At 34.9% G+C, this 23,895-nt stretch overlaps 1 protein-coding gene across 3 annotated transcripts in view; it reads left to right on the top strand.

The window, feature by feature from the left end:
- LOC130892228 (histone acetyltransferase KAT6B) overlaps positions 1-23,118 on the top strand; it is a 39,954-nt gene extending 16,836 nt beyond the window's left edge. The window contains exons 13-20 of one of the 3 annotated variants that reach the window (XM_057797479.1): positions 1,381-2,246; positions 2,360-4,858; positions 7,081-7,578; positions 9,081-9,321; positions 10,309-10,765; positions 10,836-11,124; positions 11,256-11,562; positions 11,629-23,118. In XM_057797479.1, coding sequence (XP_057653462.1) covers positions 1,381-2,246; positions 2,360-4,858; positions 7,081-7,578; positions 9,081-9,321; positions 10,309-10,765; positions 10,836-11,124; positions 11,256-11,562; positions 11,629-12,314 — 5,843 coding nt within the window. In that variant the 3' untranslated portion in view covers positions 12,315-23,118. Of the gene's footprint in view, positions 1-1,380; positions 2,247-2,359; positions 4,859-7,080; positions 7,579-9,080; positions 9,322-10,308; positions 10,771-10,835; positions 11,125-11,255; positions 11,563-11,628 lie in introns of those variants that run through there. The other 2 variants (XM_057797481.1, XM_057797482.1) reach the window with 2 other exon arrangements.
- The last annotated feature ends 777 nt before the right edge of the window (positions 23,119-23,895 follow it).

Here is a 23,895-nt window from a genome sequence, read left to right as displayed (position 1 = left end):
AGGCCAGTTTCGTCGGAATTAAAAATTTGATCAGATGTTAATCCTTACTTGAACACAATCTCTTCCATTTTCTTTTGAAATTCCGCGATTTCAGATGAGTCAATCTGCTGATAGTTTCTCACCACTAATATTTAGCTGCACTACTCCATACCTCTTCTTCCATCGGTCCAGCCATCCTTCACTCGCGGTAAATGTTGTCTCGCCGTCTTTAAAGTTCTTATGAAATTCAAGTGCATCAGCCAGTAGCATAGGCCCACTCACAGGACTGCCCATCCCTCGAAACTGGGAAAATCACAAAAAAAGAGCTTCAGACGTCTGCTCGCTGGCGACTTTCTCGTAGTCTTTAGACTAGGCATACCACATCCACTCAAACTCAAACATATTTTTTCGATTTCTTCAAGATTTCGTCTCCGATCGCCAACAGTCACTTTCCCAATCCACAAATTAGCAACCACCTTTTTAATCGATTCACCATTGTCCAATCGTTTAATAGCATTAAATTTTGTTTCAAGAGAAACTACAACTCTCTTCCATTTCCCACTCATACAGTAGCACCAAAGATATCAATAAAAATGGCAAAAATAAACGCGCCAACACAACTACAATTAGCGTTAGTGCGACTAACACCAATAGAGTTCAGAACCAAATGAGTCTAGAATGTGTCATCGTCCCCCTTCGTTTACCGTTAGTGGTTTAATTGCTGACACGTTGGGACGAATTTCAGATAATCTTCTTTCCATTTCAGGATTAGGTACGTAAAGAGTTGTTAAGAGTAAACACTTTTACAAGGTGCTCAGCAAAGAATACTGATATTTCTTCGTCGCTTCTACCCCACTGTAGATTATATTCTAGTTTGTCACAAATAGGTGGCGTATGAGTTTTGATTTTCCTAGAATTTTTGACTGGTTGCCAAAAGGGTCAAAACTAGTGATATAATCCTTAAAAGATTTTTCTTTTATTTTTGTTTTCGGTTGGTTACTTATTCTGTTAAGTATAATTTATCTGAGGGTGCATGAGTTCTATGCCACTTTGCCCTTTCATTTATCTGCTATCATTTTTTTATCTTAACTGAAAAATTGAACATTTTACTTTCAGTATTTGTTTCTGGTGATCCCTACAATTTGCCTGTTATTCTTTTTCATATCATAATGGTCATTGTATCTTTATTTGAAAACTTATTAATGTGTTTATTTCACGGATCTCTGCTATTCATGTTCATACATGTTGTTAAGATGTATTTCGCATAGTAGGACATCGAACTTGACTAGATATTCTTCCTTAACCTCCTCTTCTTTCCTGTACCTGGTTTTAAAGTGATTTAATAAATTGTTCAATAAATTTTGATGGTTATATCACTGAAATTCATCATTCTACTTTTAGGTTATTTACTTTCAAAAGAAGAAGGTCAACCTGGCACTCCTGAAAAACCCCTTTCCGATTTAGGAAAAGTTTCCTATTATGCTTATTGGAAATCGGTGATATTAGAATACCTCTACACTCATCGCATTGCCAAATTGAAATTAACAGAAATAAGTAGGGATACTGGAATGTACTGTCAAGATATATCATTGGCGCTTCAATTACTCGGTTTTATTAAACTCGTACCGATGGAAGATGGTGTCAGCAGGCCAGTCATTTGTGTTGATTGGAAGAAGGTCGATGCACATATGGAAAGAGTAAGGAACTCCAAAACCAGAATACCAATTGATTATGAATGTCTAAGATGGACACCTCTTGTAACACAACCGATAAGTCAACTGATCGAATCGAAACCAGAAGATAGTCCTGAACTTAAAGAAACGGCGAATATTATAGTACCAATGCCGGAGAAAATTATAATAGAAGCGCACAGCGGAGTTAAATTGAAAAGAGGAAGAAAACGAAAGATTTCGTTGACATCTTCTAGAGTAAACAAATCGAGTAAATTAGAAGTGAAGACTCCTTTGAATAGCTCGTCAATCGAGGGAAATGAAAACGCAGAAATCGAGATTACTTCGTCGGGTAGAAAAAGAACGAGACCTAGTAAATTTAACGAAACCACTTTCGGTGATATAAAACCGAAAAATCAAGACAATAATAAGAGGAAACTAATAGAAAAAGTTACATCAAGGAAAAGATTGAAAACTGATTTAATAGTTGAGAAAGCTGACGAGGGAGCTAATCAACAAAGTAACAAAATACCAGTTGCTACTAGGGGTAACAATAGATCATCAAATACACCAAAGACTTCAGTGAAAAATGATACGGTAAGACTTTTTCATGAATTAATATTAATAGTACACTAAACATGTATGATGGAACATCATATTTTGAACATAGATATTACTTTTAATTTTTTAATATTTCTTTATAATTGCAGCTGGAGGAATCAATTACCAAACCAAAGAAAACTTCCGTTACCAAAGAACGGATTTTGGGCGAAAGATGGTCTCAGAGACGAGTGAAGAAGCAACAAGAACAGAAGGAGAAAGAAAAACTAAAGATTGAAGAAACGAATGTCGAAAATGTCAGAGCAAAATCGGAATCGGAATTGCAAGAAACGTTGAAGGTCACCACAAAAACGAATATCGAAAACACATCTCAAACTATTGGTGATGTTTCACTTAATACGCCTCAACATAAATCGATTGGGAAAAGAATGCGAAAGAAACGTGGTTGGGGCAAGGCTAAAACGCGAGGAAAAATCGTTAAACAGTTGACTTTACATGAAATGATAAAACAGAATTTACAAAAAGACAGTGAAAGCGAATCTTTAATATCTGAAAAGTCTGACGAAGAAACCACAAAGGAACCTGCGAATACACCCATCACTCCGGAAAAAGAAAAAATTAAGCCCAGAAAAGAAGATAAAATTAAACGAACTTCTAGAATATCTACAGAAGAAGACTCTAGTGCTGAAGCTGATGATGAAATGGAAAATGATGAATTACCTGTACAGAAAGAAATTTCACCAGTAAATAAATTCAAGTATACCAAAGTTAGTCCTCCAAAAGAAAAATTGGATGCCGCCCAAAAAAATGTTGCTGTAAAGGATGATAAAACAGAAAAAACCGAACATTCTCAATCTCCATTATATACTACAACATCCGAATCTGAAATGGAGATAGATGGACAAAAAATCAAAACTATATCTCATAGAGAAGTATTCAAAAGTGGTTTAATAGTGCCTCACATAAAACAGACCGATCTTACGATCAATCGAGAACACGAAGTAACTCCACTCGAAACAGTGAATTTAGATCATCTAAAAGATTATTCTCAAATCGAATCTGGTAGAAAATCGACCGATATGGAACTAGAGAAATTCGATGATACCCACAAAAACAATATAATTGAACCTAAACAAAATGTAATAGTCGTCCCAGAGAAGACTCTCGAAAAAATGGAGACAAGTGATACCCCCACAGTTGAAAATCCAGGAAACAGGATTACCAAATTTTTGGAAAATGCTCAAAAAATTTTAGAAGCTGTTGAAGAGACTGCCCCGATTTCTCCTCCTGTACAAGAAAATGCTATATCACAAAATAACGCATCAGAAAAGAATGCTACAAAAGATGATATCAACTTCGTAAAGTCTCAAGGAGAATCTGATAACGTTAAAACTAACGACAAGATATATGAAGGATCAAATGAAGATAAACAGGTTTCTGAAAAACCTATCAAAATACCAAATGATATGGTGTCAAATATTCCCCATCAAACCGAAAAAGTCGTTGAAGCTAGTATAGTAGACAGTTCAGCTGAGCCTCAAATCCCAAAACAAAAGTCTGATCAAGTCCAAACACCAACACAACTTTTACCACAGATCCAGACACCAGTCAATTGTCAAAATCAAAAACAAGATCAATCAACTCAGAAACAAAGTGGGTTTATAGTCCAAAAACAAAACCAATATCAAACTGAGAAACCAATGGAATCTCCAAAGCAAATTAATCATCAGGTTTCTAAAAATACAACTTATATAACGCAAAACGAACCTCCAATATCTAAATTTGATCCTCAAACTCAGAAGAAAAACGAACCTCAATCCAAGCCGCCAGTATACAAATCTTGTGATTTCCATATTAAAAAAACTAGTGACCTTCCAGTGGATCAGCATACTCAAAAATCGCTTGATGTTTCGGTATCGCCTTTAAATGAGATTTCTAGAAAAACCATCGATGTTCCTCTACAGCGATCTGCAGAACTTTCTTGTCAACAACCTGTCGATCTTCTTCAAAGATCTCTGCAACAACCTCTAGAAGTTTATCAACAGAGACCAACAGAAGTTTCTCAGCAGCGCCAACTAGAAATTTCTCAGCAGCGACCACTAGAAGTGTCTCAACAGCTACCACTAGAAGTGTCTCAACAGCGCCCACCAGAAGTTTCTCAGCAGCGACTACCAGAAGTTTCTCAGCAGCGACCACTAGAAGTATCTCAGCAGCGACCACCAGAAGTTTCTCAGCAGCGACCATCAGAAGTATTTCAACAGCGACCACCAGAAGTATCTCAGCAGCGACCACCAGAAGTTTCTCAGCAGCGACCACCAGAAGTTTCTCAGCAGCGACCACCAGAAGTGTCTCAGCAGCGACTACCTGAAATTTCTCAGCAACGACTGCCAGAAGTTTCACAGCAACGATTACCAGATATTTCACAGCATCGACTACCAGAAGTTTCTCAGCTGCGACCACCAGAAGTCTCTTACCAGCGCCCTTCAGAAGTTTCTCAGCAGCGCTCATCAGAAGGTTTTCAGCAGCGATCCGTAGAAGTTCCTTTGCAGAGACCTGTGGAACAGAGGCCTATGGATTTTCCTTCATTAAATGCTATTTCCGAAGAATCGAATCCTAGGAAAAACACCGAATCTGTGATTCAAAAACAGGTGAGGCAAATTGTTCATTTGGAAGGATGTCAACAGAATTTAATAACACTATAATTGGAAAGTCGGATTTTTTGGGATCCATTGGTTATATTCAAACTGCATGCACTGTTACCATCACTCACTATTACACTGTCTGGTCCTTTGAGTCGGGTATGAACCAACAGCCCAAGGAAAGTTCGAAGAACCCGACAGTGTAAGTGTTGTTGTAGTGGTCTGAATCTAGAAATGAAATTAGTTGCGTGAATTATTGGTACATAAAAAATTCAAGTGTCAGAGATTGCATATACAGTGTTATATACTGAGCTTAAAGTACTGTTTTGCTTATAGTTTATCGATATTTTTTGTTTTATTAGTTTAGGTTTTGTTCAAATAGAAGAACATTAAGGAATGTTTGGATAAAGATATTTCCATAGGTGAAAGCACTCAGTCGTTGTGGAAGTGTCATCCTACCACGGCAAATGCTGTTCAGCATTTGTAGTAGAGCAGATTTTACGAAACGTACTCGACAGACAGACGTGCCTCATGAACACCGAGTTTGCCTGCAGATGCCAGTCTTTCCTGAACAGCACAAACTACAGAAGTTCAAGATCAATATTCGCAGGCATCTGCACATGGCAGGCACCACTCTAACTACTCGAGTGTAATAGATTTTTGCCTCTTGTTCTTGCTTTCACATTCTTTTTACAAGAAATTCTGACTGTTATGGTATATTTGTTGCAATTAAAGGCAACGACGTAGTACCCAATAAGAATAATGAAACCTGGTGCAAACATTACCTTTGCTGAATATAACAGTAAATAGGCATTGATAGAAAGAAAGGAAATCAGTCGGCAACGAAAGTATATTCGTAAAATAGCAGAATTTTGCAAAAACAAAATCAAATAATTTATTATTAAGATAAATGTTGATATATGGTTTGAAAATAATGGGGTGACACACCATCATAAGCAGTTAGAACTATAGGCAAATGAGACCAACTTATAATAACTCCCAAAGGAAGTGACAGTGAATTTCTGAAGGAACGTAGTAACTGAAAAAATTGTAACTACTGAAATATATGGACGCAGATCACTTCGAACTATGGTTAAGTCCATGCTGCAAAAACAAAATCAAATAATTTATTATTAAGATAAATGTTGATATATGGTTTGAAAATAATGGGGTGACACACCATCATAAGCAGTTAGAACTATAGGCAAATAAGACCAACTTATAATAACTCCCAAAGGAAGTGAAGTGAATTTCTGAAGGAACATAGTAACTGAAAAAATTGTAACTACTGAAATATATGGACGCAGATCACTTCGAACTATGGTTAAGTCCATGCTGCCAAGTGCTGAAAATCAGTCTATGATAATAATGTATTGTTGCAAACTTATCCCCTACACGAAGCCGTCCCTGTCCGGTTATAATGAAATTCTAAGATTTGGCGAACTCGGACCTGTTTGATGTTTTTTTTATATAAGTTTTCCTCATAGCAGGTGATTTGTTTACATCGATTCTTTTTAACTAATTTCTAGGAAATTCTAAGTTAGTTAAGTGTTTAAATAAATTAAGAATGTAAAAGACAGTATTTATAAATTCATCCCACAAATAGAAAGGGTGTAAATAAATTAGTGTATCATAGCTGACAGCGCAAACCTAATCTTACTTCAAACAGTTTGAAAGTTGAAATGCCCAATGAATAGAAGATTGTATATGATGCTGCAATTGAAGCAGAGTTATGAGCAGTTATTGAACTGCACTAAGCAACCTACATTCAACATTAACTTATTTGATTACTGACAAAGAGTAACATATATAGAACTATAAAGTACATTTTAAATTGAGACAAGAAACGTTTTCTATTTAATACAACAGATGAAGTTATCGGACAAGCCATTATGGAATATGTAGGAACTAGTTAAGGACAGTTCCATATCAACTGGCTCTTACTAAATTTTACCATAAGAATTTTGTTTATGTTATTGATCATGGTCAATGATGTGATGTATAAAACCAAATACAAACATTTCAAATTATATTTATATAAGAATATTACAAATAATTCGGGTTCCTCCGCCATTGGCGCTTAAATTAAACCATTAATATGTACCAATAACATAAATGACAATTCAATTTTTAATTTGTTAAATTACATACCCGGTTTACGTGTGTTAATTACTATAATTGCCGCGTCTTCGTAATTTTTAGCTCATCTCATTTTATGTTTTATCTTCTAGGTGCGACAAACAACAGAACGCAAGATTAATCCCGATCAAGAGACTCAAAAAACTTTGAAATCCAAACCAGTAGAAAAGCCACAAGAAAGGGCGACGGATCATAAACTGAGTGTGTTGCAACATCTGCCAATGCAAACGCAAGAAATGAAACCCCCAGAAAAAGTGTCTTCTCGCGAAATGAAATACTCTGAATCTAGAAATAATGTTCATGCGGATATAAAGACGCACGAACATCACGATAGTAAAACCAAAATAGAACCAAAAATATCACCAAAACAAGAAACGTCAAAATCAGAGAGCCGAAAAGAAAAATACGACGAGAAACGATATCATCAAAAATTGCATGAAGAAAAATGTATGTATGAAGCACAACAGAAGATGCACATGGACAGTGAGAGTCTTTTAGCCAATGCCATGACCGAAAATTATATGACGCAAGCTCAATACCATTGGCAGTGGGAAAGGCTGTGGGGAAAGAATATTTATTATGATAATAAGGTAATTAGTATTTTTTAACAAGAGCTGGATAATTTATACCAAATATATAATGAAAATTACACTCGTGACCAAATCCATTCGAGACGCACGCTCGCGGTTAATAGTCTCTATCAAAGAAAACTGTAGTTTCATTATTTTTTTAGTTTTACCATCTCAGAGCCGTTAGTCTTAGCTTTATAATGAGTGGCTATGTTGTTATTTAGTTTTTTCTTTTCGTAAAGAGAAAATATCAAACGATAAGAGTTATAATTAACTATAAAGAAATTATAAGCTTATAATCATCAAAATCATTCGAAACTAACTCATCAATATTTAATGTTCTCTCCCCTGGTCCTAATAATCGCTTTTTCATGGATTAAATAAGTTTCTTTACTCGATCTTATTCGATTCTATCCCATTTTCCAGTAAGCCTCGTTTTAAGGTCTGATTTCGTGATTAGTGCAGGGTTTTTAGCCTGAACTTTTCTCTTAAGTTCATCCCATAAATGCTCGATGGGATTCAAGTCACCGGGCTACGTGGTGTCCAATCCTTGAAGGCAATTCCAACATCCTGTAAATACTGCCGTGCGGTACCTTCAGTATATGAAAGGGCACTTTTTTGTATTAGTATGAAGTTTTCTCTGTTGAAACTGGAGACGTGATTTCCTAAAATTTCTTTCATGTATCGATTCGCCGTTAATCTACCACCAGTTTCAATAAAAACCAAGTCGGTTTCTGCTTCCATTGAAATACCCGCCCAAGCCATACAGGAACCTGGAAAGCCACGTTTTCTTTTATATAACACTGCACAAATCTTTCCCTCTTCTATCGCTACTATGCAGGCACATTCTGCGTTCGTCTGAGAAGAGAACGGAGCCCCATTGCTTCAGTCCAATTAACGTGTTCATTGACAAATCGTAGACGGACTGCTCGGTGGGTTGGGGTTAATTTGGGGCCGGTAGGTCACTTTTTTGGCTTGAAGTTAGTTATTTTTTGACCATCCAGCTATTCACAGCTATTCCTCGCTCTTGTTGGACTTGAACACCATTGAGTGCCCGATTACTTAGCGGAACCACGTCTTTGATGAAAGTTACTAGTCTTTTGCTAACGACAATAAACTCTGAACATACCAGACTGAGTCATGTTGAGCATCTTTATCACTTGTTATGTCCATTTTCAAATAGAATGCTTGTTTGTTGTTTATGGAGATATGTATTGGTTGATGTTTGAAGGCTAACTGATAATGGTAGTTCAGGTAGATAATCTTTTATAAGGGTCAGTTACCTTTAATTATAGTACTATTGTAAACAAGCTTAAAAAGGGTGGTCACGGATCATTACATATTATTGGTCTGTAAGAGAAAGAGTATTACATTTTTTTTTTGGAAATCAGTATTATGTCAAAAATCAATTAGTTTATCCATTAAAACGAAAAAATAAATAATTTTCAGTAAGTTAGAAAATAACAAATATTGCCAAATTTTTCAAATAAAAATCGAATTTTGACGAACTATTGTGTTTTTAGGGTTATACACATCCAATGCTTCATCAGTTCGCTCCTCTGGACATGTTACCGAAACAACCAACATGTGAGAAAGAAAAATCTAAATCTCATAGATACTCCAGTCAAAGTAGCAGTACTAGTGGTAGTTCAAGTAACAAAAAGGAATCGAGCAGGAGTGAGAGTAGAGAAAAACATTCTTCTCCTAAAAAGGAAGATAAAAAATTGCGACACGAACAAGAATCTTCTAGTACGATTAAAATGGGTAAGTAGGTCTGAAGATCTTCCTGCTTTTTCTAGACCTAGGGCTTTCGTAGTTTTTCACATTTTTTATGTCCTCATGCTGCTTATTTTAAGAATGTTCCAGTCATTTATCAAACAATTTAATAACTAAAGACTACATTGAAAGAGATTAAGCCAAGTTTTACGTTACATTTTACTTTCTTCTTAATATTGGTTAAAATATGGGTGTGGGGTTGTTTGTTCTGTCACTGGATTTAAGTTAAAATAGTCTTAAAATTTTCTAGAATTTCTTCACTTATATGTAATAATATGCAAACTTAATCTTAATATAAATCTATAATACTTCACGTATTTTTTATAATACTCCTCGTTTGTCATCTTTAGTTTTTTATCGGTCATATTTGTGAGCCTTACATAACAGCTGTATGGTGTAGAGGAGGCAGAAGAGGTACCATCATTAGGATGTGGCAATATTTTATAATATTTTAACCATTCGATATTTTTGTTGCACATTTGATTTAGATTGTCCAATGTGAGCAGAGAATTTTCCATTGCCTATACTTTGACGAAATTGGGAAATCCTCTTCCTTTAAATGAATATGCGACGATATCTCACTCATTGTAGTGACCGGGAACACCATCCGTACTCAGGGATGCCTGCCTAACAATGAAAAGTTTGGATCTTCAGTCATTCAATTTCACTTTAACGTTAGATTATAATATATACTTGTATACTATCTTTGAATAATGATGATGACTTCTTTGGAATAGTTTTTTAGAATTACTGTGTATCATGGTATTCTAAATTGAAATACCCGAGTAAGACGATGACAAAAATTTCTCCCACCCCAGACTGTTTTTACTATCAATATTTTTCGTTTCTTAAAATGGCCTGTAGTTTTGCAAATGTGTAGACCAACCGCTAAAGTTAACCTCTCAGGAATTAGTCTTATTTTTAACCAAATTTGTCACAATTGTATTCAAAAATATCAAAGTAAACTCCTTTCAGAAGAATCATCAAAGTCCGCTAGCTGTTCATACAATCAGAATTTGACGAAACACAGTTCTCTCAGTTCTACAATCAGCCTCTCAGATAGATCAGACAATAAGACGAAATTAGAACGTAAAGAACAGAAAATTGAAGAAGCATCTCAACAACTTGCTAATTCCATTAAACAGTCGCCAAGCACTGCTCCGACGAGTACAGATATTACATCTATTTATACCGCTGATTCCGCCTCGAGTTCGGTACACGGTTTACATTATGGACATTGTGGAATTGATGTCAATCAATTGAATCTTGAAACACCAGCCACTATTACCGCCGATGTGAATTCTCAGAATTCTGTTGATACAGTGAGACCAACAACTGCAGTAGTACAAAATCCAACACAGCAACCCAACTATGACTGTACAGTTCAGCATACCTTGCAGAATCTACAAACTACTTCAATATCAGCTACCAGGTAAGGTAAACATACAAGTAAATTATTTGTGTTTTTTTAACAAACATTTTAATAAATCGAACCATTTCAGTCCTACAGTACCTCAAAACAACATCCAATTAGTTCAGAATCAGAACTCTACACAACAGTTACATCAAAATTCCTCTAGTAAACGTCAAGTTCAACAACAACGTAGCAATAGAAGTAATACACCATCTTCTACCAAACAGCATAATGTTAGCAGATCGACACCTCCCAGTGCCACACAAAACAGGCAGAGAGCGACACCTCCTTGTAATACTCAACAATTGCAACAGATGCAGGTCAGCCCGACAGCACAGCATACTACCATGCAACATCAGCATCATAATTCGCAACAGGTGAGAAATATAAAGAAAAAGGGATTAATCTAAGTTTAGTCCTATTCTGTTTTATTTTTATTAAAAAATAAACTGGGATCAAAACTTGGTAGCAAAATATATATTTAAACGTTCTTAAATTATTTTTTTAGTTACAACCTCATTTACATCATCAAGTAGCTGTACACCAAGGCTATCAATATCAAATAGGTCCATCGGCGGTTCATCAGCATCCGCACGTACATCATCACGCCGTTATTAGCCAAGCAAATTATATCCCACTGGCAGTAACAACACAAGCATTTCCATCCACTAGTACCTGCGTAAATATACCGCCCATGACGACGGTAATTCAACACGGCATGAGCTCTACTCCACAAAACGCAGCTAGTCCACTAAATTCCGTCGGTGCCACTAATCAAAAATTAGCCCCCAGCCCAAGCTGTGCTGTAACAACAGGTAATAGATTATATTAACCTCACTTTGTGAAGTGCACCAATAATAACAATAATAATTTATTTACAGGAACTAACTTTTACATACAAACAAATCCCCATAATCATTCAACAACGCCTTCTCCGTCACAGCGAGGAAATACGGGAGGACAACCGGCTAGTGCTAATGCTAGTTCGAGCATAGCTAAACTGCAACAGCTAACGAACGGTTTAGACATGACGCCAGCTCCTTCTTGTCAAATAATGACCCCTCCTCCAGCTACAATGACATTGACTCCACCCCCGACACATTTACACGCAACTCCACCGCCTCCTCATCAAATGGTACAGAATCAAACTGTTCGAAATTTGACTCCTCCGTCCGGTTTACCGCCTAATCTTCAACAACAAGTTTTGGGTTATCACAAATACTATCAGACAAATATGAATGTTAATCAATTGAGTGGTACCGTAACACCTCCTATCGGTCAAAATCTCGGTAGAACTAGTAGGAATAGTACAAACGTAGCTACTATGCAACATATGCAGACTTACAATATGAACAGTTATCCTATGCCCACACAGCAAACACCCGGTGCTGTTACTAGTTATATAGCGAACACTGGTTTTATAAACAATCAAATTCCTATGCAGATGATGAATATGGCGCAAACTCAGTATCAAGATCCAGCCGCTTTACAGAGGGCGCAACCACAAATGTATAGAACTTATATCAATGGTATGTTGCAACCTCTAAATAGTACGATGAGACGTTAATGTACTACAGGTTTGGTTCATTTACCCAGTGATTAATCAGTGTGCTTTATAGGCCAGTATTTTACATCTATTTTTTATTTATGCTGCTAAATCCTGAAACAGTAATTCAAGCGAGCAACCAGTATAAACACAGGATCTCACTGCTCCATTCTGCGGGTATCTGTTTTTTTCTAAAACTTTTTAAATTAATATTAAGGAAGTATAGGTTTAGCTGGGGTAATTGTAAACGATTTTGTCATATTTGGAAATCACAAAAATTTAATATCTTACCGTTGGCTTTTTTTTTCGATGGTGTAAATTTTTTCTTCATCAGCTTTTATTAGATTCATCGTTTTTACTTCATAGGTTACTGTTGACTTTATTGCTATTCTTTAGATTTTTATTTTAGTATGCTCGCTAGCCTCTTTTGAATAATTTCATCTCCTCTTCATTATCGTTGTTAACTGTTAGACCAAGTATATAAATTGTTAACTAGTCCGCATATTATTTGAAGGAATATATGGAAAGTAATTGAGTTTCAAAATGTAAATTTTCTCCATTGTTATTTGAAACAGTTTCAATATTTCAATACTTTGATGTTTTAAAAGATTTAAAATTTCTTTTTGAAACTAATTTTTTTCATTATTACAGCGATTTTGAAAATATAACCAAAGCCTTGCAAATTTAAATTCCATCTATCCATAAATGGAAATATTTTTTAGATGCTTAGTGCTCATTCAGAAATACTGCGGCTTCATCTTTTAGTTTATTTTACAATTTTTATCACAACCCAGTTGAATTTTTCTACAACCCATCGCTGGGTCGCGATCCACACTTTGGGAAACGTTGCTGTAGAATAAAATTTTTAAAAACATGCATGTACTGGCCTATTAAACAATATAGTCTATACTCGAACTAAAAACAAATTAATATTGCCTTAAATTATTTTATTTCAATATTGAATACATTGGGCTGTGCTGGCTTAGGATCTGCTCATAAATGTAAATAGCGATTGTTTATTACTATACATATTTTAGTATACCATTAATTTTAAGTATTGAGTTTATAATCAAACATATTTGATGATATAACAAAATGCATCAAATAAAACCCACCAATAATCTCAATTAGAGGCCAATCTTTGATAAGCATTGTGAGTAGTGCTTATCATAATATATTCAGTATTCAAATCTTAATAGTATTCTCATGTCTGTTCAAATTGGATTACCAAGACTTTTAATACCATATGCAGTTACCGGAGTTGAATTTATTTTTTCACATGTAAATTTGGTATAAAAAATTTTTTTGTAACCAAAATAATCTTCTTATCCCCTACCGTTCCAGGTTGTTTATGTCTTTCTATTTCTCATTTTATCTGAAATCTTTCCAATATTAATTTTCTTACATGGTCCATAAATTTTATTTAGATTCTTAGCTTCTGTTTCTACAATAATTTCTTTATCATTACCTTTGACGAGAGAAAAGTAATGAGATTTATTTTTCACAAGGACTCAAATCAAGATTCTTGGTTATTGGCAGTCTTCTAAATGTACACATTTCTTCGATACTCCTCCTGTTTAGTTGTGAATTTTTGAAGCATTGTTTTGGCCCAAATTTTCCTCATGTCCAAATTTGATGTACAGTTAAAGTACTGAGAGTCATTATCCTTCTTATTAAACAAGGTCTAATCTGGTAATAATCCTCGCAATTTAATTTTTTTTGCCAGATTTGTCAACGTCTTCTCTGGCTTTTCATCATCAGAAAAATTGTGTTCTTGATAAACAATTTTTCCTATAAGCTTGTTTCAACTTTTCAGTAGTCTTAGGTTACTAAGTGAGTACTAATATATATAATATACTTGATTGCATGAAGTTGTTCTAAATTCCAACACTCCATTTTTTTAATATACTGTGAAAAATATTGTGTCAGCTGTAATTAGCTGAAACTGAAAATTTAAAACGATCAATAAACTGATATATTTAAGTCCGGTAGCAGAACGTGACTAAATTTCTCGTACTGTCCTCGTATATTTTCTTTATAAACCTTTTAAGTATTAATATTCGATTCATCCATTCATTTTATCAAGATTCTGGTCCGTACCTACTCTTCATTAATTTTATGGAATTTAAGTATCTATTTTCCCTCATTTCCATTTACTTACGGGGACACCATTTTCTTCCGAATTTATATTTAAAACTGTTTCGGACTTGGAATTAAAACTGTTTTTTCTCAAAACTAAAGTTCAGTGTATTATAGGTTATTATAAGCTCTTGTTGAATTTTTACTATCAAAAGGATTGATTTAACAGTAAAAGTTCTTTTAACCTGTAACTGATTGATAAAACTGTATGCGTATGAACTCAAGTTTAAAATTGACGCACCACTATATATTTTGTAATGTTTACATTGTTTATTTTATTTGCAATTATTATATTGTGGTGAAATTAAACACCAAAATGTACTAACTTTAATATATTTCCGAGCTTTAGAATACTTATGTATCATTCATCTGGCAATTAAGTATTCAAGAATATTAGGCTTATTGAAATTCGAAAGTTCGGAAATATATTAGAGTTAGTACACTGTCGTGTTCAATTTCGCCATAATCCCACTGAGAAAACGCTCATAATCTAACTGACAAAGCTTTCGTTCCAATTCATTATACATATAAATAACAAATATATTTAAAAAAACCAATAAATTGGGGATTGCAGCAAATTTGGAAAATGAGAACTATTTATTAAGCTTTCGGAAAGTGTTCTTCCCATCATCAGGGAAAGTTCAATTCCTCGTTTTCCGCAAAAAAATGTCCTCCACTTTTTCTAAGCCTTTTTGAACATGTTCCTTAGTAAGTAGTCTTTATATGAACGCGAATTTTATACCCAAAATAAAAAAAAACCTGCTTCTAATCTTTTAAGATGAGGTGAAATTGATCACTGTAATTATGATCAATTTGCCCCTATATACCTGATTAATCTGACCCCAGTGCTACACTGATGCAAAAATTATGTTGATACCAAATTCGCCTTGCTTCAAATATATTGCTCTTAAGACATGAAGGCTTAGGCGCTTTCCAAGTAAGTATTAACATTTTCATAGATTTTTGTCAAAGTTCCAGATGTTCACTTTCAGATACAAGATAATAGAAAACTATCAGTAGCGGTACTCTAAAAGGTAGCAATCAGAATATCGTGGACAATCACTGATCCAATCCCTTTCGGTGTAGATTAATTTGACTTTTAGTCCCTTTACAGCCTTGATCATGCTTTCTCTGGTCAAATAACGCATACTAATCGAAAAATTGAAGCTCTTACTATAATTGCTTATGCAAAATGTACCATTTCTCTTTATTCCTTGTTAATCCTAGTCATTAAAATACATTGTCTTGATGAAACACTTTCTTCTTAGCCAAACGCTGTAGTTTTTGCACACAGCTTTCTCATGTCCAAATTTTCAGTTAATATGCGATGTACCGCACTTTTTGAAATGCCTACTATGTCTGCTAACTCACGCACTTTCAGTCGAGGAACATCCGGTACCGCTTTGTCGATTTCCCTGAACATTTATGGAGTCGTCACCTCATTTGGTCAACCACTGCGATTCTGGTCTTCGCAGGTCGTATGGCCGCGCTTAAACTCTGCTAACCAATATTTTACTGTTGATAACGAAGGAGCAGTTTCACCCAGAGTAGAATCTAGGTCAATTTCTATATTAGTTTGGCTAATACCTTTTAAATAAAAGTTACTTCTTACTAACCACTTTGCTTTAGAGAATCAACAGCAAAATACGGAACTTGTCATGTCTTATTATGTGGCCCAAAATACTTCAATTTCGGTTTCTCTGTACTGTAAAGACAACTCCCTTCTTTTTCCTTTTCTGCATAACTTCCATGTTGTTGATGGGATCCATCCAGGATAATTCCAAAATATGCGGATATATCCACATTCTAAGAGATTCTAGTTATTTTGAAGTAACCTCGGTTGTGGTCCAAGCCTCTACACCATAGAACAGAACAGAAAATATGTAGCAGCTGACTCGTCTCAATTCTAATCTACTCTCAATTTGTATAGTTTCTTCATGTACACCGAAACCACATCTACTTTACCCCAACAAATTTAGGTGATAAAACTTTATGAACAACATGAAGAAACTATACAAATTGAGAGTAGAGTAAAATTGAGATGAGTCAACTGATACTGATATTATCTGTTTCGTTCTATGGCTTGGACCACAACCAAGGCTACTTTAAAAATAATAGAATCTTTCGACTTTCAGCTGAAAGTAGATAAGCCATCGATATTTTTTTAATAATAAAAATTTGTAAGAAAATATAAGTGGTGGGTTTATTTTAGCCAGGAGTTTATTATACCTAGTAGCTTGTTATTTTTTAATCCTTTAAATCCCTCTACAGCATTCGGAAATCTTTGTTTCGTTCTCGTGTCAATTAATAATTTAATAAATTACACATTGGTCTTAGAGGAAGAGCCAATGACCTATTTTAGGTGGTCATGAAACTTTCCACAATAAATCTTCTTTAAGGGGGGTAAGAATTAAGACTTATTATTCACAGTATCAGTCCTAAAATTTTAGGAAATTAGTTTTGACTTCATGGAATTTTTGTCAGAACATTTAAACCTATTTAGTAATTTCTTCAGTCTTGAAATTTTAACAGAATATATAAAATATATGAACAATGCCAGAATGAAAAACGTCTCCGTGCTAGTGCAAGTAAGATAGGGATATGGAAACTTGCGGGTTAGTGAGAGAATGCGGTAGATTTCTCTTAATCTTGTTGAAACATTACTTAACAGAAATGTTTCTCTACCCTTGACATGAATATTCTCTAGGTCATTGTCAGAAGCGTTTTTTTTTAGTAGACGCAGTTTTCTCTATTTTTTTCTTCACATTTTGAAGGCCGCAACACAGAGTAGAGATCTTCTAACGGGTTGGAGTATCGCATACGATTCAACGTCTCAGTAGTCGTACACGAATATTTATGGAGTACAGTTCAGTTTTACTTATGCTATCAGAATAAATTTCTTATACTAAAAATCGCACTAAATATTTTGTAAAATACTGTCTACAAATTCGAGTATAAACAATTCAAAAGTTTCGGGGACTACATTGATACGTATGTTGATTGTTGTTGAGATATTAGAGCATTGAATTGAGTTAATTAGAGACACGGATGATTCTGTATTAATTGAGGATCCCAGCGACCAATATGATGAAGACTATCAAACAACTGAATAATTTCACGAACCGAACTTTTATATATCTTACTATTTATATTAGTATAGTAAGTTAAGTTTAAGTTAATCTTAAATTGTATATATTATTACAAACAACTTTTTCTTTTCTCCTGTACAACTTCTATTTTGCTCTCTATAAGCGCTCTTTTTCTATATTTCTATTTTACTTGCATTTGCACGGAGACGTTTTTCGTTCTGGCAAATCATTGGTGATGGAATTTCGTTGTGGCATTTTAAATTGGGAATTGTTCATATTTTTATATCTTCTGTTAAAATTTCAAAACTTATGAAATGATTAAACTGAATGGATATGACAAAGGCACACAAAATTTTTAAATTTTTTGCAAAAATATTTTGTTTTTGAACCTATTTTACAAAAGAAACATCTTTTTCTGGTCCCTGGTTGGATGTCTTCATCTATGGAGGATTCTCCTGTTCGAGCAACTTTGTCTCTTACCGTTCTGGGAATATTTGTTTCTTATGAACGTCGCTCCAGATGTTTTCTTGTCAATGATATTCCAACATCTCTTAGATATAATCTACTCACAGTCTTATATGTTTTATTATGACACGCAAAAATAATTCGGGAATTTACCATTTACCAAATAACCATCGGCTACCTCCTGGTATTCCTGGCAATTTATCTACACCTCCCTTGGTATAATTATAATAGGTTTACATTTTTCTTTTGTAGATGGATCAATCATATCATCATGATGTAAACTGGATATAGGATTGACATTTCCAAATTTTTTTTGGTGTGTAAGACACAATAGTGATGTCTTTTTGAAATCCAAATATCGAAGAAAATTAAAGGCGAGCTCTGATACTGGTAAATTCAGTTGCCAATTCTCTTTTATTATTATTTTTTATCGTTCCTACATATTTTGTGCTCGCTAATTAACTTTTCCACCAATCCACCACTGGTAAACCAATTATAAGATTACGATTAGTCCCAGATATAGATCCCATTAGCCTCTATACTATATTTTGTGGTTTATTAGGTCATTCATATAGACCCTCAGGTTGCTTTTCAACATATACCTCCATTTTGGAAGCATAAGATGTAGAGGAATCGTCTAGGGCATAAATTTTTATTTCGGATCTGTTAGGCTTACTTGGAATATACTGCTCGAAATCATATCGCCCTATAAATGCCTCGAGCTTTTCATCCAACGTTGTGCTTGTTCCAACTGTATTGTTTTTAACAAAAAGGTCAGATAGGCTTCTGATTGGAGTGTCTCATTTCTTCTCTTGTTGTCGAATTGTCGAAACGAAGGCACCGTACAAGAAAATGAAATCGATCGTGAGACATAATTAACCAAAAGCGTTCGTTTCTCTACCATAGCTTTTTTGTATTAAGTCTTCCAATTTTGAGATAAGTAAGGTAGGTGACCCAAATAAGGCCTACCTTTTTTTTATTGTATAACTAGCGGATTTATAATAATAATGCACTGGTAATTTGAAATACTTATATCTATTTATTGAACTTTGTAATAAAGAAAACAAAATTGCTTTAAAAACAAAAATCACACTTTTGTGAAAATAAATTATTAAAATGTCACTTTGGCCTTATTGGGAGCCATGTGTCTTAATAAAGTCTTAATAAAAACAAGCAAACAATGAACTTCTAAATGAATATAAAACGTTGTCAATACTTATATTAAATCTAATGAGATCAGATTTAAAGAGTGAAATTATTATTCAGCCTTTTTTACCTTTTTTTTTAAACAATCTCCTGAACAGTAAAATATTTTATCATCGGGTGTGAGTCCAACACACAACTCATGATACCAAACCGCACAAGTAAGACATTGTCGCATATCATCAACTCGATCTTTACAAGCTGGACAGTACTAAGAATCGTGTTTATTATCGTGATGTTTTGGTTTAGATTCCGTAAGCTTATCTGATATCAAAGAAGCAGTCTTTACTGACGTTCGCTTTCGCGTTGCAGCAACTGCAGGTTGTGCAGATGTGCAGCCAGTAACAGGTTGATTTTGGTGTCTTTGTATTAATCTGGATCATGGACGAAGTACCAGGAACATCTTCTACTCTTGACGATGGTACAGAAATCTGTGATGTGGAATTCATAGCACTGTCACCAAACAAATCTTTTGTTACCTCTTGAGCCCTGTAATTCAGAGACTTCTTGCGTGGAGCAGTCGCTACAACTTTAAACTTAGGAGTTGGTAAAAATTTATGAATCTCACACGTGGTTGATTGGCTGTCTATCTTCAGTGGAGTTCCAGCATACGGATTGTCTTTTGAGAGCAAGGACAGTGGCAAATTATCTGTATCTGTGTCTGACCCATCTGAATCTTCCACATTTGCAGTTGAAATCTCTTGTTCTCCTTATTCTCCTGGGTTATATGGATATAACCCTGTAGCGCGAAATCCATTCGAGATATTAGTAATAGTCATACATTTCGGCCATCTTTGTGAGAGGATGGCATTGAAGCTTGTCTTGTTAAGGTTTCGTTCGGGTTGCTGACTGACCTATTTAATCAACTCTTGGTTCCAATGGTGTTCAAAAGAACGATAAACAGATTTATCCATGGGCTGTAACTCATGCGTGGTATTTGACGGAAGACAATATAAAGTAATGCCACATTTTTCAGCTTCCTCCACAATAGTGAAGTCCAGGTGGCATTTTGCACCATCAAATATGAGGAGACATGGCCCTGATGTTCTGTATTTATGCAAATGATTAATAAACTCTATGAAAGTTTCTGTCGTCATACTTCCTTTTGGCGTCATCTTCACCAGAGAGCCTGGAGGTAAATTGTCTTGGAATTCTTGCTTTAGTCTCTTACCTTTGAACAATATCATTGGCGGAATAGCTGATCCTATAGCATTTCCGCAGCCCACCACAGTTACACTTTCAGCATGTTCATTCGCTATTTGATGAACTCTTTTTCTTCCTTTGGCTGTCAGAACTTCCTGTTGATGGTGAAGAGATATGCGACAATTTTTCCATCGATGTTGTAAATGCTTAGTATTTTAGTATTTTACTGTGATACTTTTCTAACTGACATAAAACAATGTCCTAATAAGGCCTGTACCTGTGCCCTTATAAGGCCTACGCATTTTTTTTGTAGGCTTTATTAGGGCATGGCACATGGGTAAACAAAACAACAATTATATGGAAATATACCGATATTACAGCTTTTTCACTTACGTGAGGGGATGAATGCACTATAATTATCCTATAAACAAAACACAGCACACCGTGTACAAATAAAAATACTTACTGTTTACGCTACCAGAAGGTTCCGACACGTTCGCGGCACGGGCCCCTTGCTGTGCTTGTGGGTGTTAGTTAATGTACATGCACACATCTACCCATGTTGGCGGCAATTTTAAATCATGAAGCGGGAAATTTTAAAAATAGGCCTTATTAGGACATAGGCTTTATTTGGGTCACCCACCTTAGACCAAGAAAAACTTTAATTCACATAGGTCCGTGAATTTTCCTCTTCTTTGTTTCTTTCTTGTGTTAATTTAGAAATGTCCATATTTGTGTTTTCCACTATAAGGCCAAACATTTCATCTGTGAAAAATAGTGATCGACATTCTATAGCTGTTTTGGCGTTTTTGCCACAGTTTCTGACGCCTGATCATCGATGGATGATATTAGCTCGTACTGTTTTGTTTGGACAATGTTTTTTCCATCGTGTGGTTCCATTACCAATAAAAGTTGGTATTTCCAAGAATTTTGCAAGGAGTTTTTTCTCCTCTTCCTCATAGTTATTACTTAATTATGATACAAAATATTTATCCTAACTTACCGTAAAAAAATAAAACAAGCCTGAACCGTCGGGTAGTTAAGTGTCTTCTTGAGGTTTGTTTTCATATCAAACTGCTGGTATGCGGTAGGTGCAGTCGGTGAGGATGTGCTTAACAGACACAGGAACGTCACAACTTTGGCAGACAGTACGACTTTCTGACGTGAGTAAGTTTTGTGTGGTTGATGAGGAGTCTTCTTCTTGGCACAGCTCCTCTCCTATTCAAAAAGTTTAGGGAGAGGTGAGAAGTAGATGAGTGGATGTTATGTAATGCTGTAGTACTCTTGCTCCATATATTGCGTCAAGAGGCTTTTGAAGTTAGTTAGTTCATTGGCAAGCTGAACTGGGATTTCAGGAGGATTCTTTGTGGCCCCTTTGGCATGGCGATCTGCAGATTCGTTTCCAGCAATTCCAGACCAGATGAGAAGACGTGAATGTTTTGGACTACTCGGTGAATATGGTTGTAATTGACAGTATGAATGAAAGACTGATGATGAATGAATGATTTCGTGGTTTTTAGTGTCTGCGCAACCGACACCGGATTTAGCTTTGGAGGCATCCGTATAGAGAATTAGGTCGAAGGATTTTTTATTCAGAATTTCCAAGAATGCTTTCTCTACAAGGACGCTAGGGGATTCATGTTTATTGTAAATGGTAAGTAAGATATCTACTATGGGAATACTTTTGGTCCAAGCGGGAGAAGGCAAAAAGAGGTTGGTATTTTGGAGTAGAGGTGAAAGCAGTTGAGGAATAGAATTTATAATTGTTCGTGAGTTGGTAGGTACGGACATGGTGGTAATTAGCGAATGGACAGGATTAGAAGGATTGGAAAATACTATACCAAAATTAAAATAATTCAAAAACTCAAATAGACACACAACCACAAATTGTGTCGAACGTCGGGTCTAAGAGACTTCACCCCACCCGCAAGGTTAAAAATAATTATCACGTTCTGTTAGCAATTAGAAGAGGTGTAAATGTTTTGGTAAAAATTACATGAAATCGAAATTATCTCAAAAGAAATTTCCCAAAATTTATTTGCTGATAATTTAACTAAAATGAGTTTTTATACTTACTTACTACTCTTGGTTATCGAAACGCGCGTCAGTGTAATTGTGAGTGTTGATATAGTGGTAGTGTGAACAGTGTGTTCATTATGAATATCACCAACGGTTCCAGAAATGCCAACTAAGTATTTGATATCCTCTTATGTATAAATGAATAAAAAATTGTAAATTTTCCTTGGAAACGTTTTTTTATTGGAAAAAAACTGGGGAAAATTAGTTCAAACAGACATTTTTATTAGGTGTAGTAGATTTCTTTTAAATTCGGTCTTTTGAATGTTGTATAAATTATGAATATATTTGCTTGTAAATAATTGTTAAATTTTGTTATAAATTGTTCTCTCATTGTTTTTTTTTTACTCTAAAATAGAGCCATAGGTAACCTTGTAATTATTGTACCTATAAAGAGAAATATTGTAAAATCAAAAACGGCTTTTGTACAGTTTTGTGAGCCGGAAAAAATAATCATGTTATCAGTAACTCAGTTACTTTTCGGTTGTGTATAATCTGTTACTATTTTATCAATTTCAATTTATTTTTTTTTATTTAGGTTTAAATCAAAAGTATATTTAAGAATATTTGTTTTTTATCACGTTTTCACTTCTTTGTATAGCACTGTGATTAGATTTTTCTGTTTTGTACTCTTAATAATCTATTATATTATAATATTGTAAATTTCAGTTTGTGACAAAATCCTGAAAATTAAAAAGAATGTTAGTTTTTGTTTGTCTTCTTATTTCCAAACTTGTTATTTTGTTCAATTACAGACTAAATTTCAAAAGAAAACTACTGATTTTCCAAACATACACAATCGCGCAACGCTAGTACGAACATACAGGGTGTTTCTAAATTCAGGAGGTGATTGCTCGTATTAATTTGCACGTCTGATCAAGTGTTGCGGACGGGACGGCGGCCGGCGCGGCAACGGCAAGTCTCGACGCATTGTACTGAATATGGAATATGCAAGTTTTTACAAGTACGAGTAACAGTCGCCGAGCTTCTTAAAATATTATCTGGTTTATATTGATAGAAGAATATACCTCCACTTACATTTGTCGCCCCTTATTTTTTGTCACGCTCAACGTAGACCCCCATCGAGTCTCTCGTAGATCACTGGTATTTACCAGATACTTAACTTAACTTAAAAAATTTGCAGTAATTCTTGCTCACCGATCCGACTATCTAACAATGAGGACCTTATTATATTGAAGGTCCTTGGTGGAAAGAAAATCAACTACTGATTTGGTTGGCAGTACTATACCGAGTATTTCAAAATGAATAGCAGCGTTTTAACGCTTTATAATATTTATTACATTCAAAAATTATGAATGATACATGAAACTAGCAGTTTCAATAGTTTAACGTAAAAGCTTTCGATGTGAACAACATTCATCACATGGTAAAATGATGGTACTAGAAGTACATATATACCTCCAGAGGTAGAAATAACATGGCGTCTAATCGACCTTCAAGACATTGGTCTGGTAGAATGACGCCAG

The sequence above is a fragment of the Diorhabda carinulata genome, chromosome 4, assembly GCF_026250575.1.
Source record: "Diorhabda carinulata isolate Delta chromosome 4, icDioCari1.1, whole genome shotgun sequence".
NCBI classification, from domain to species: Eukaryota; Metazoa; Arthropoda; class Insecta; order Coleoptera; family Chrysomelidae; genus Diorhabda; species Diorhabda carinulata.
Note: the sequence above shows the minus strand (reverse complement) of the source record. Positions and strands in the feature narration are given on the sequence as shown.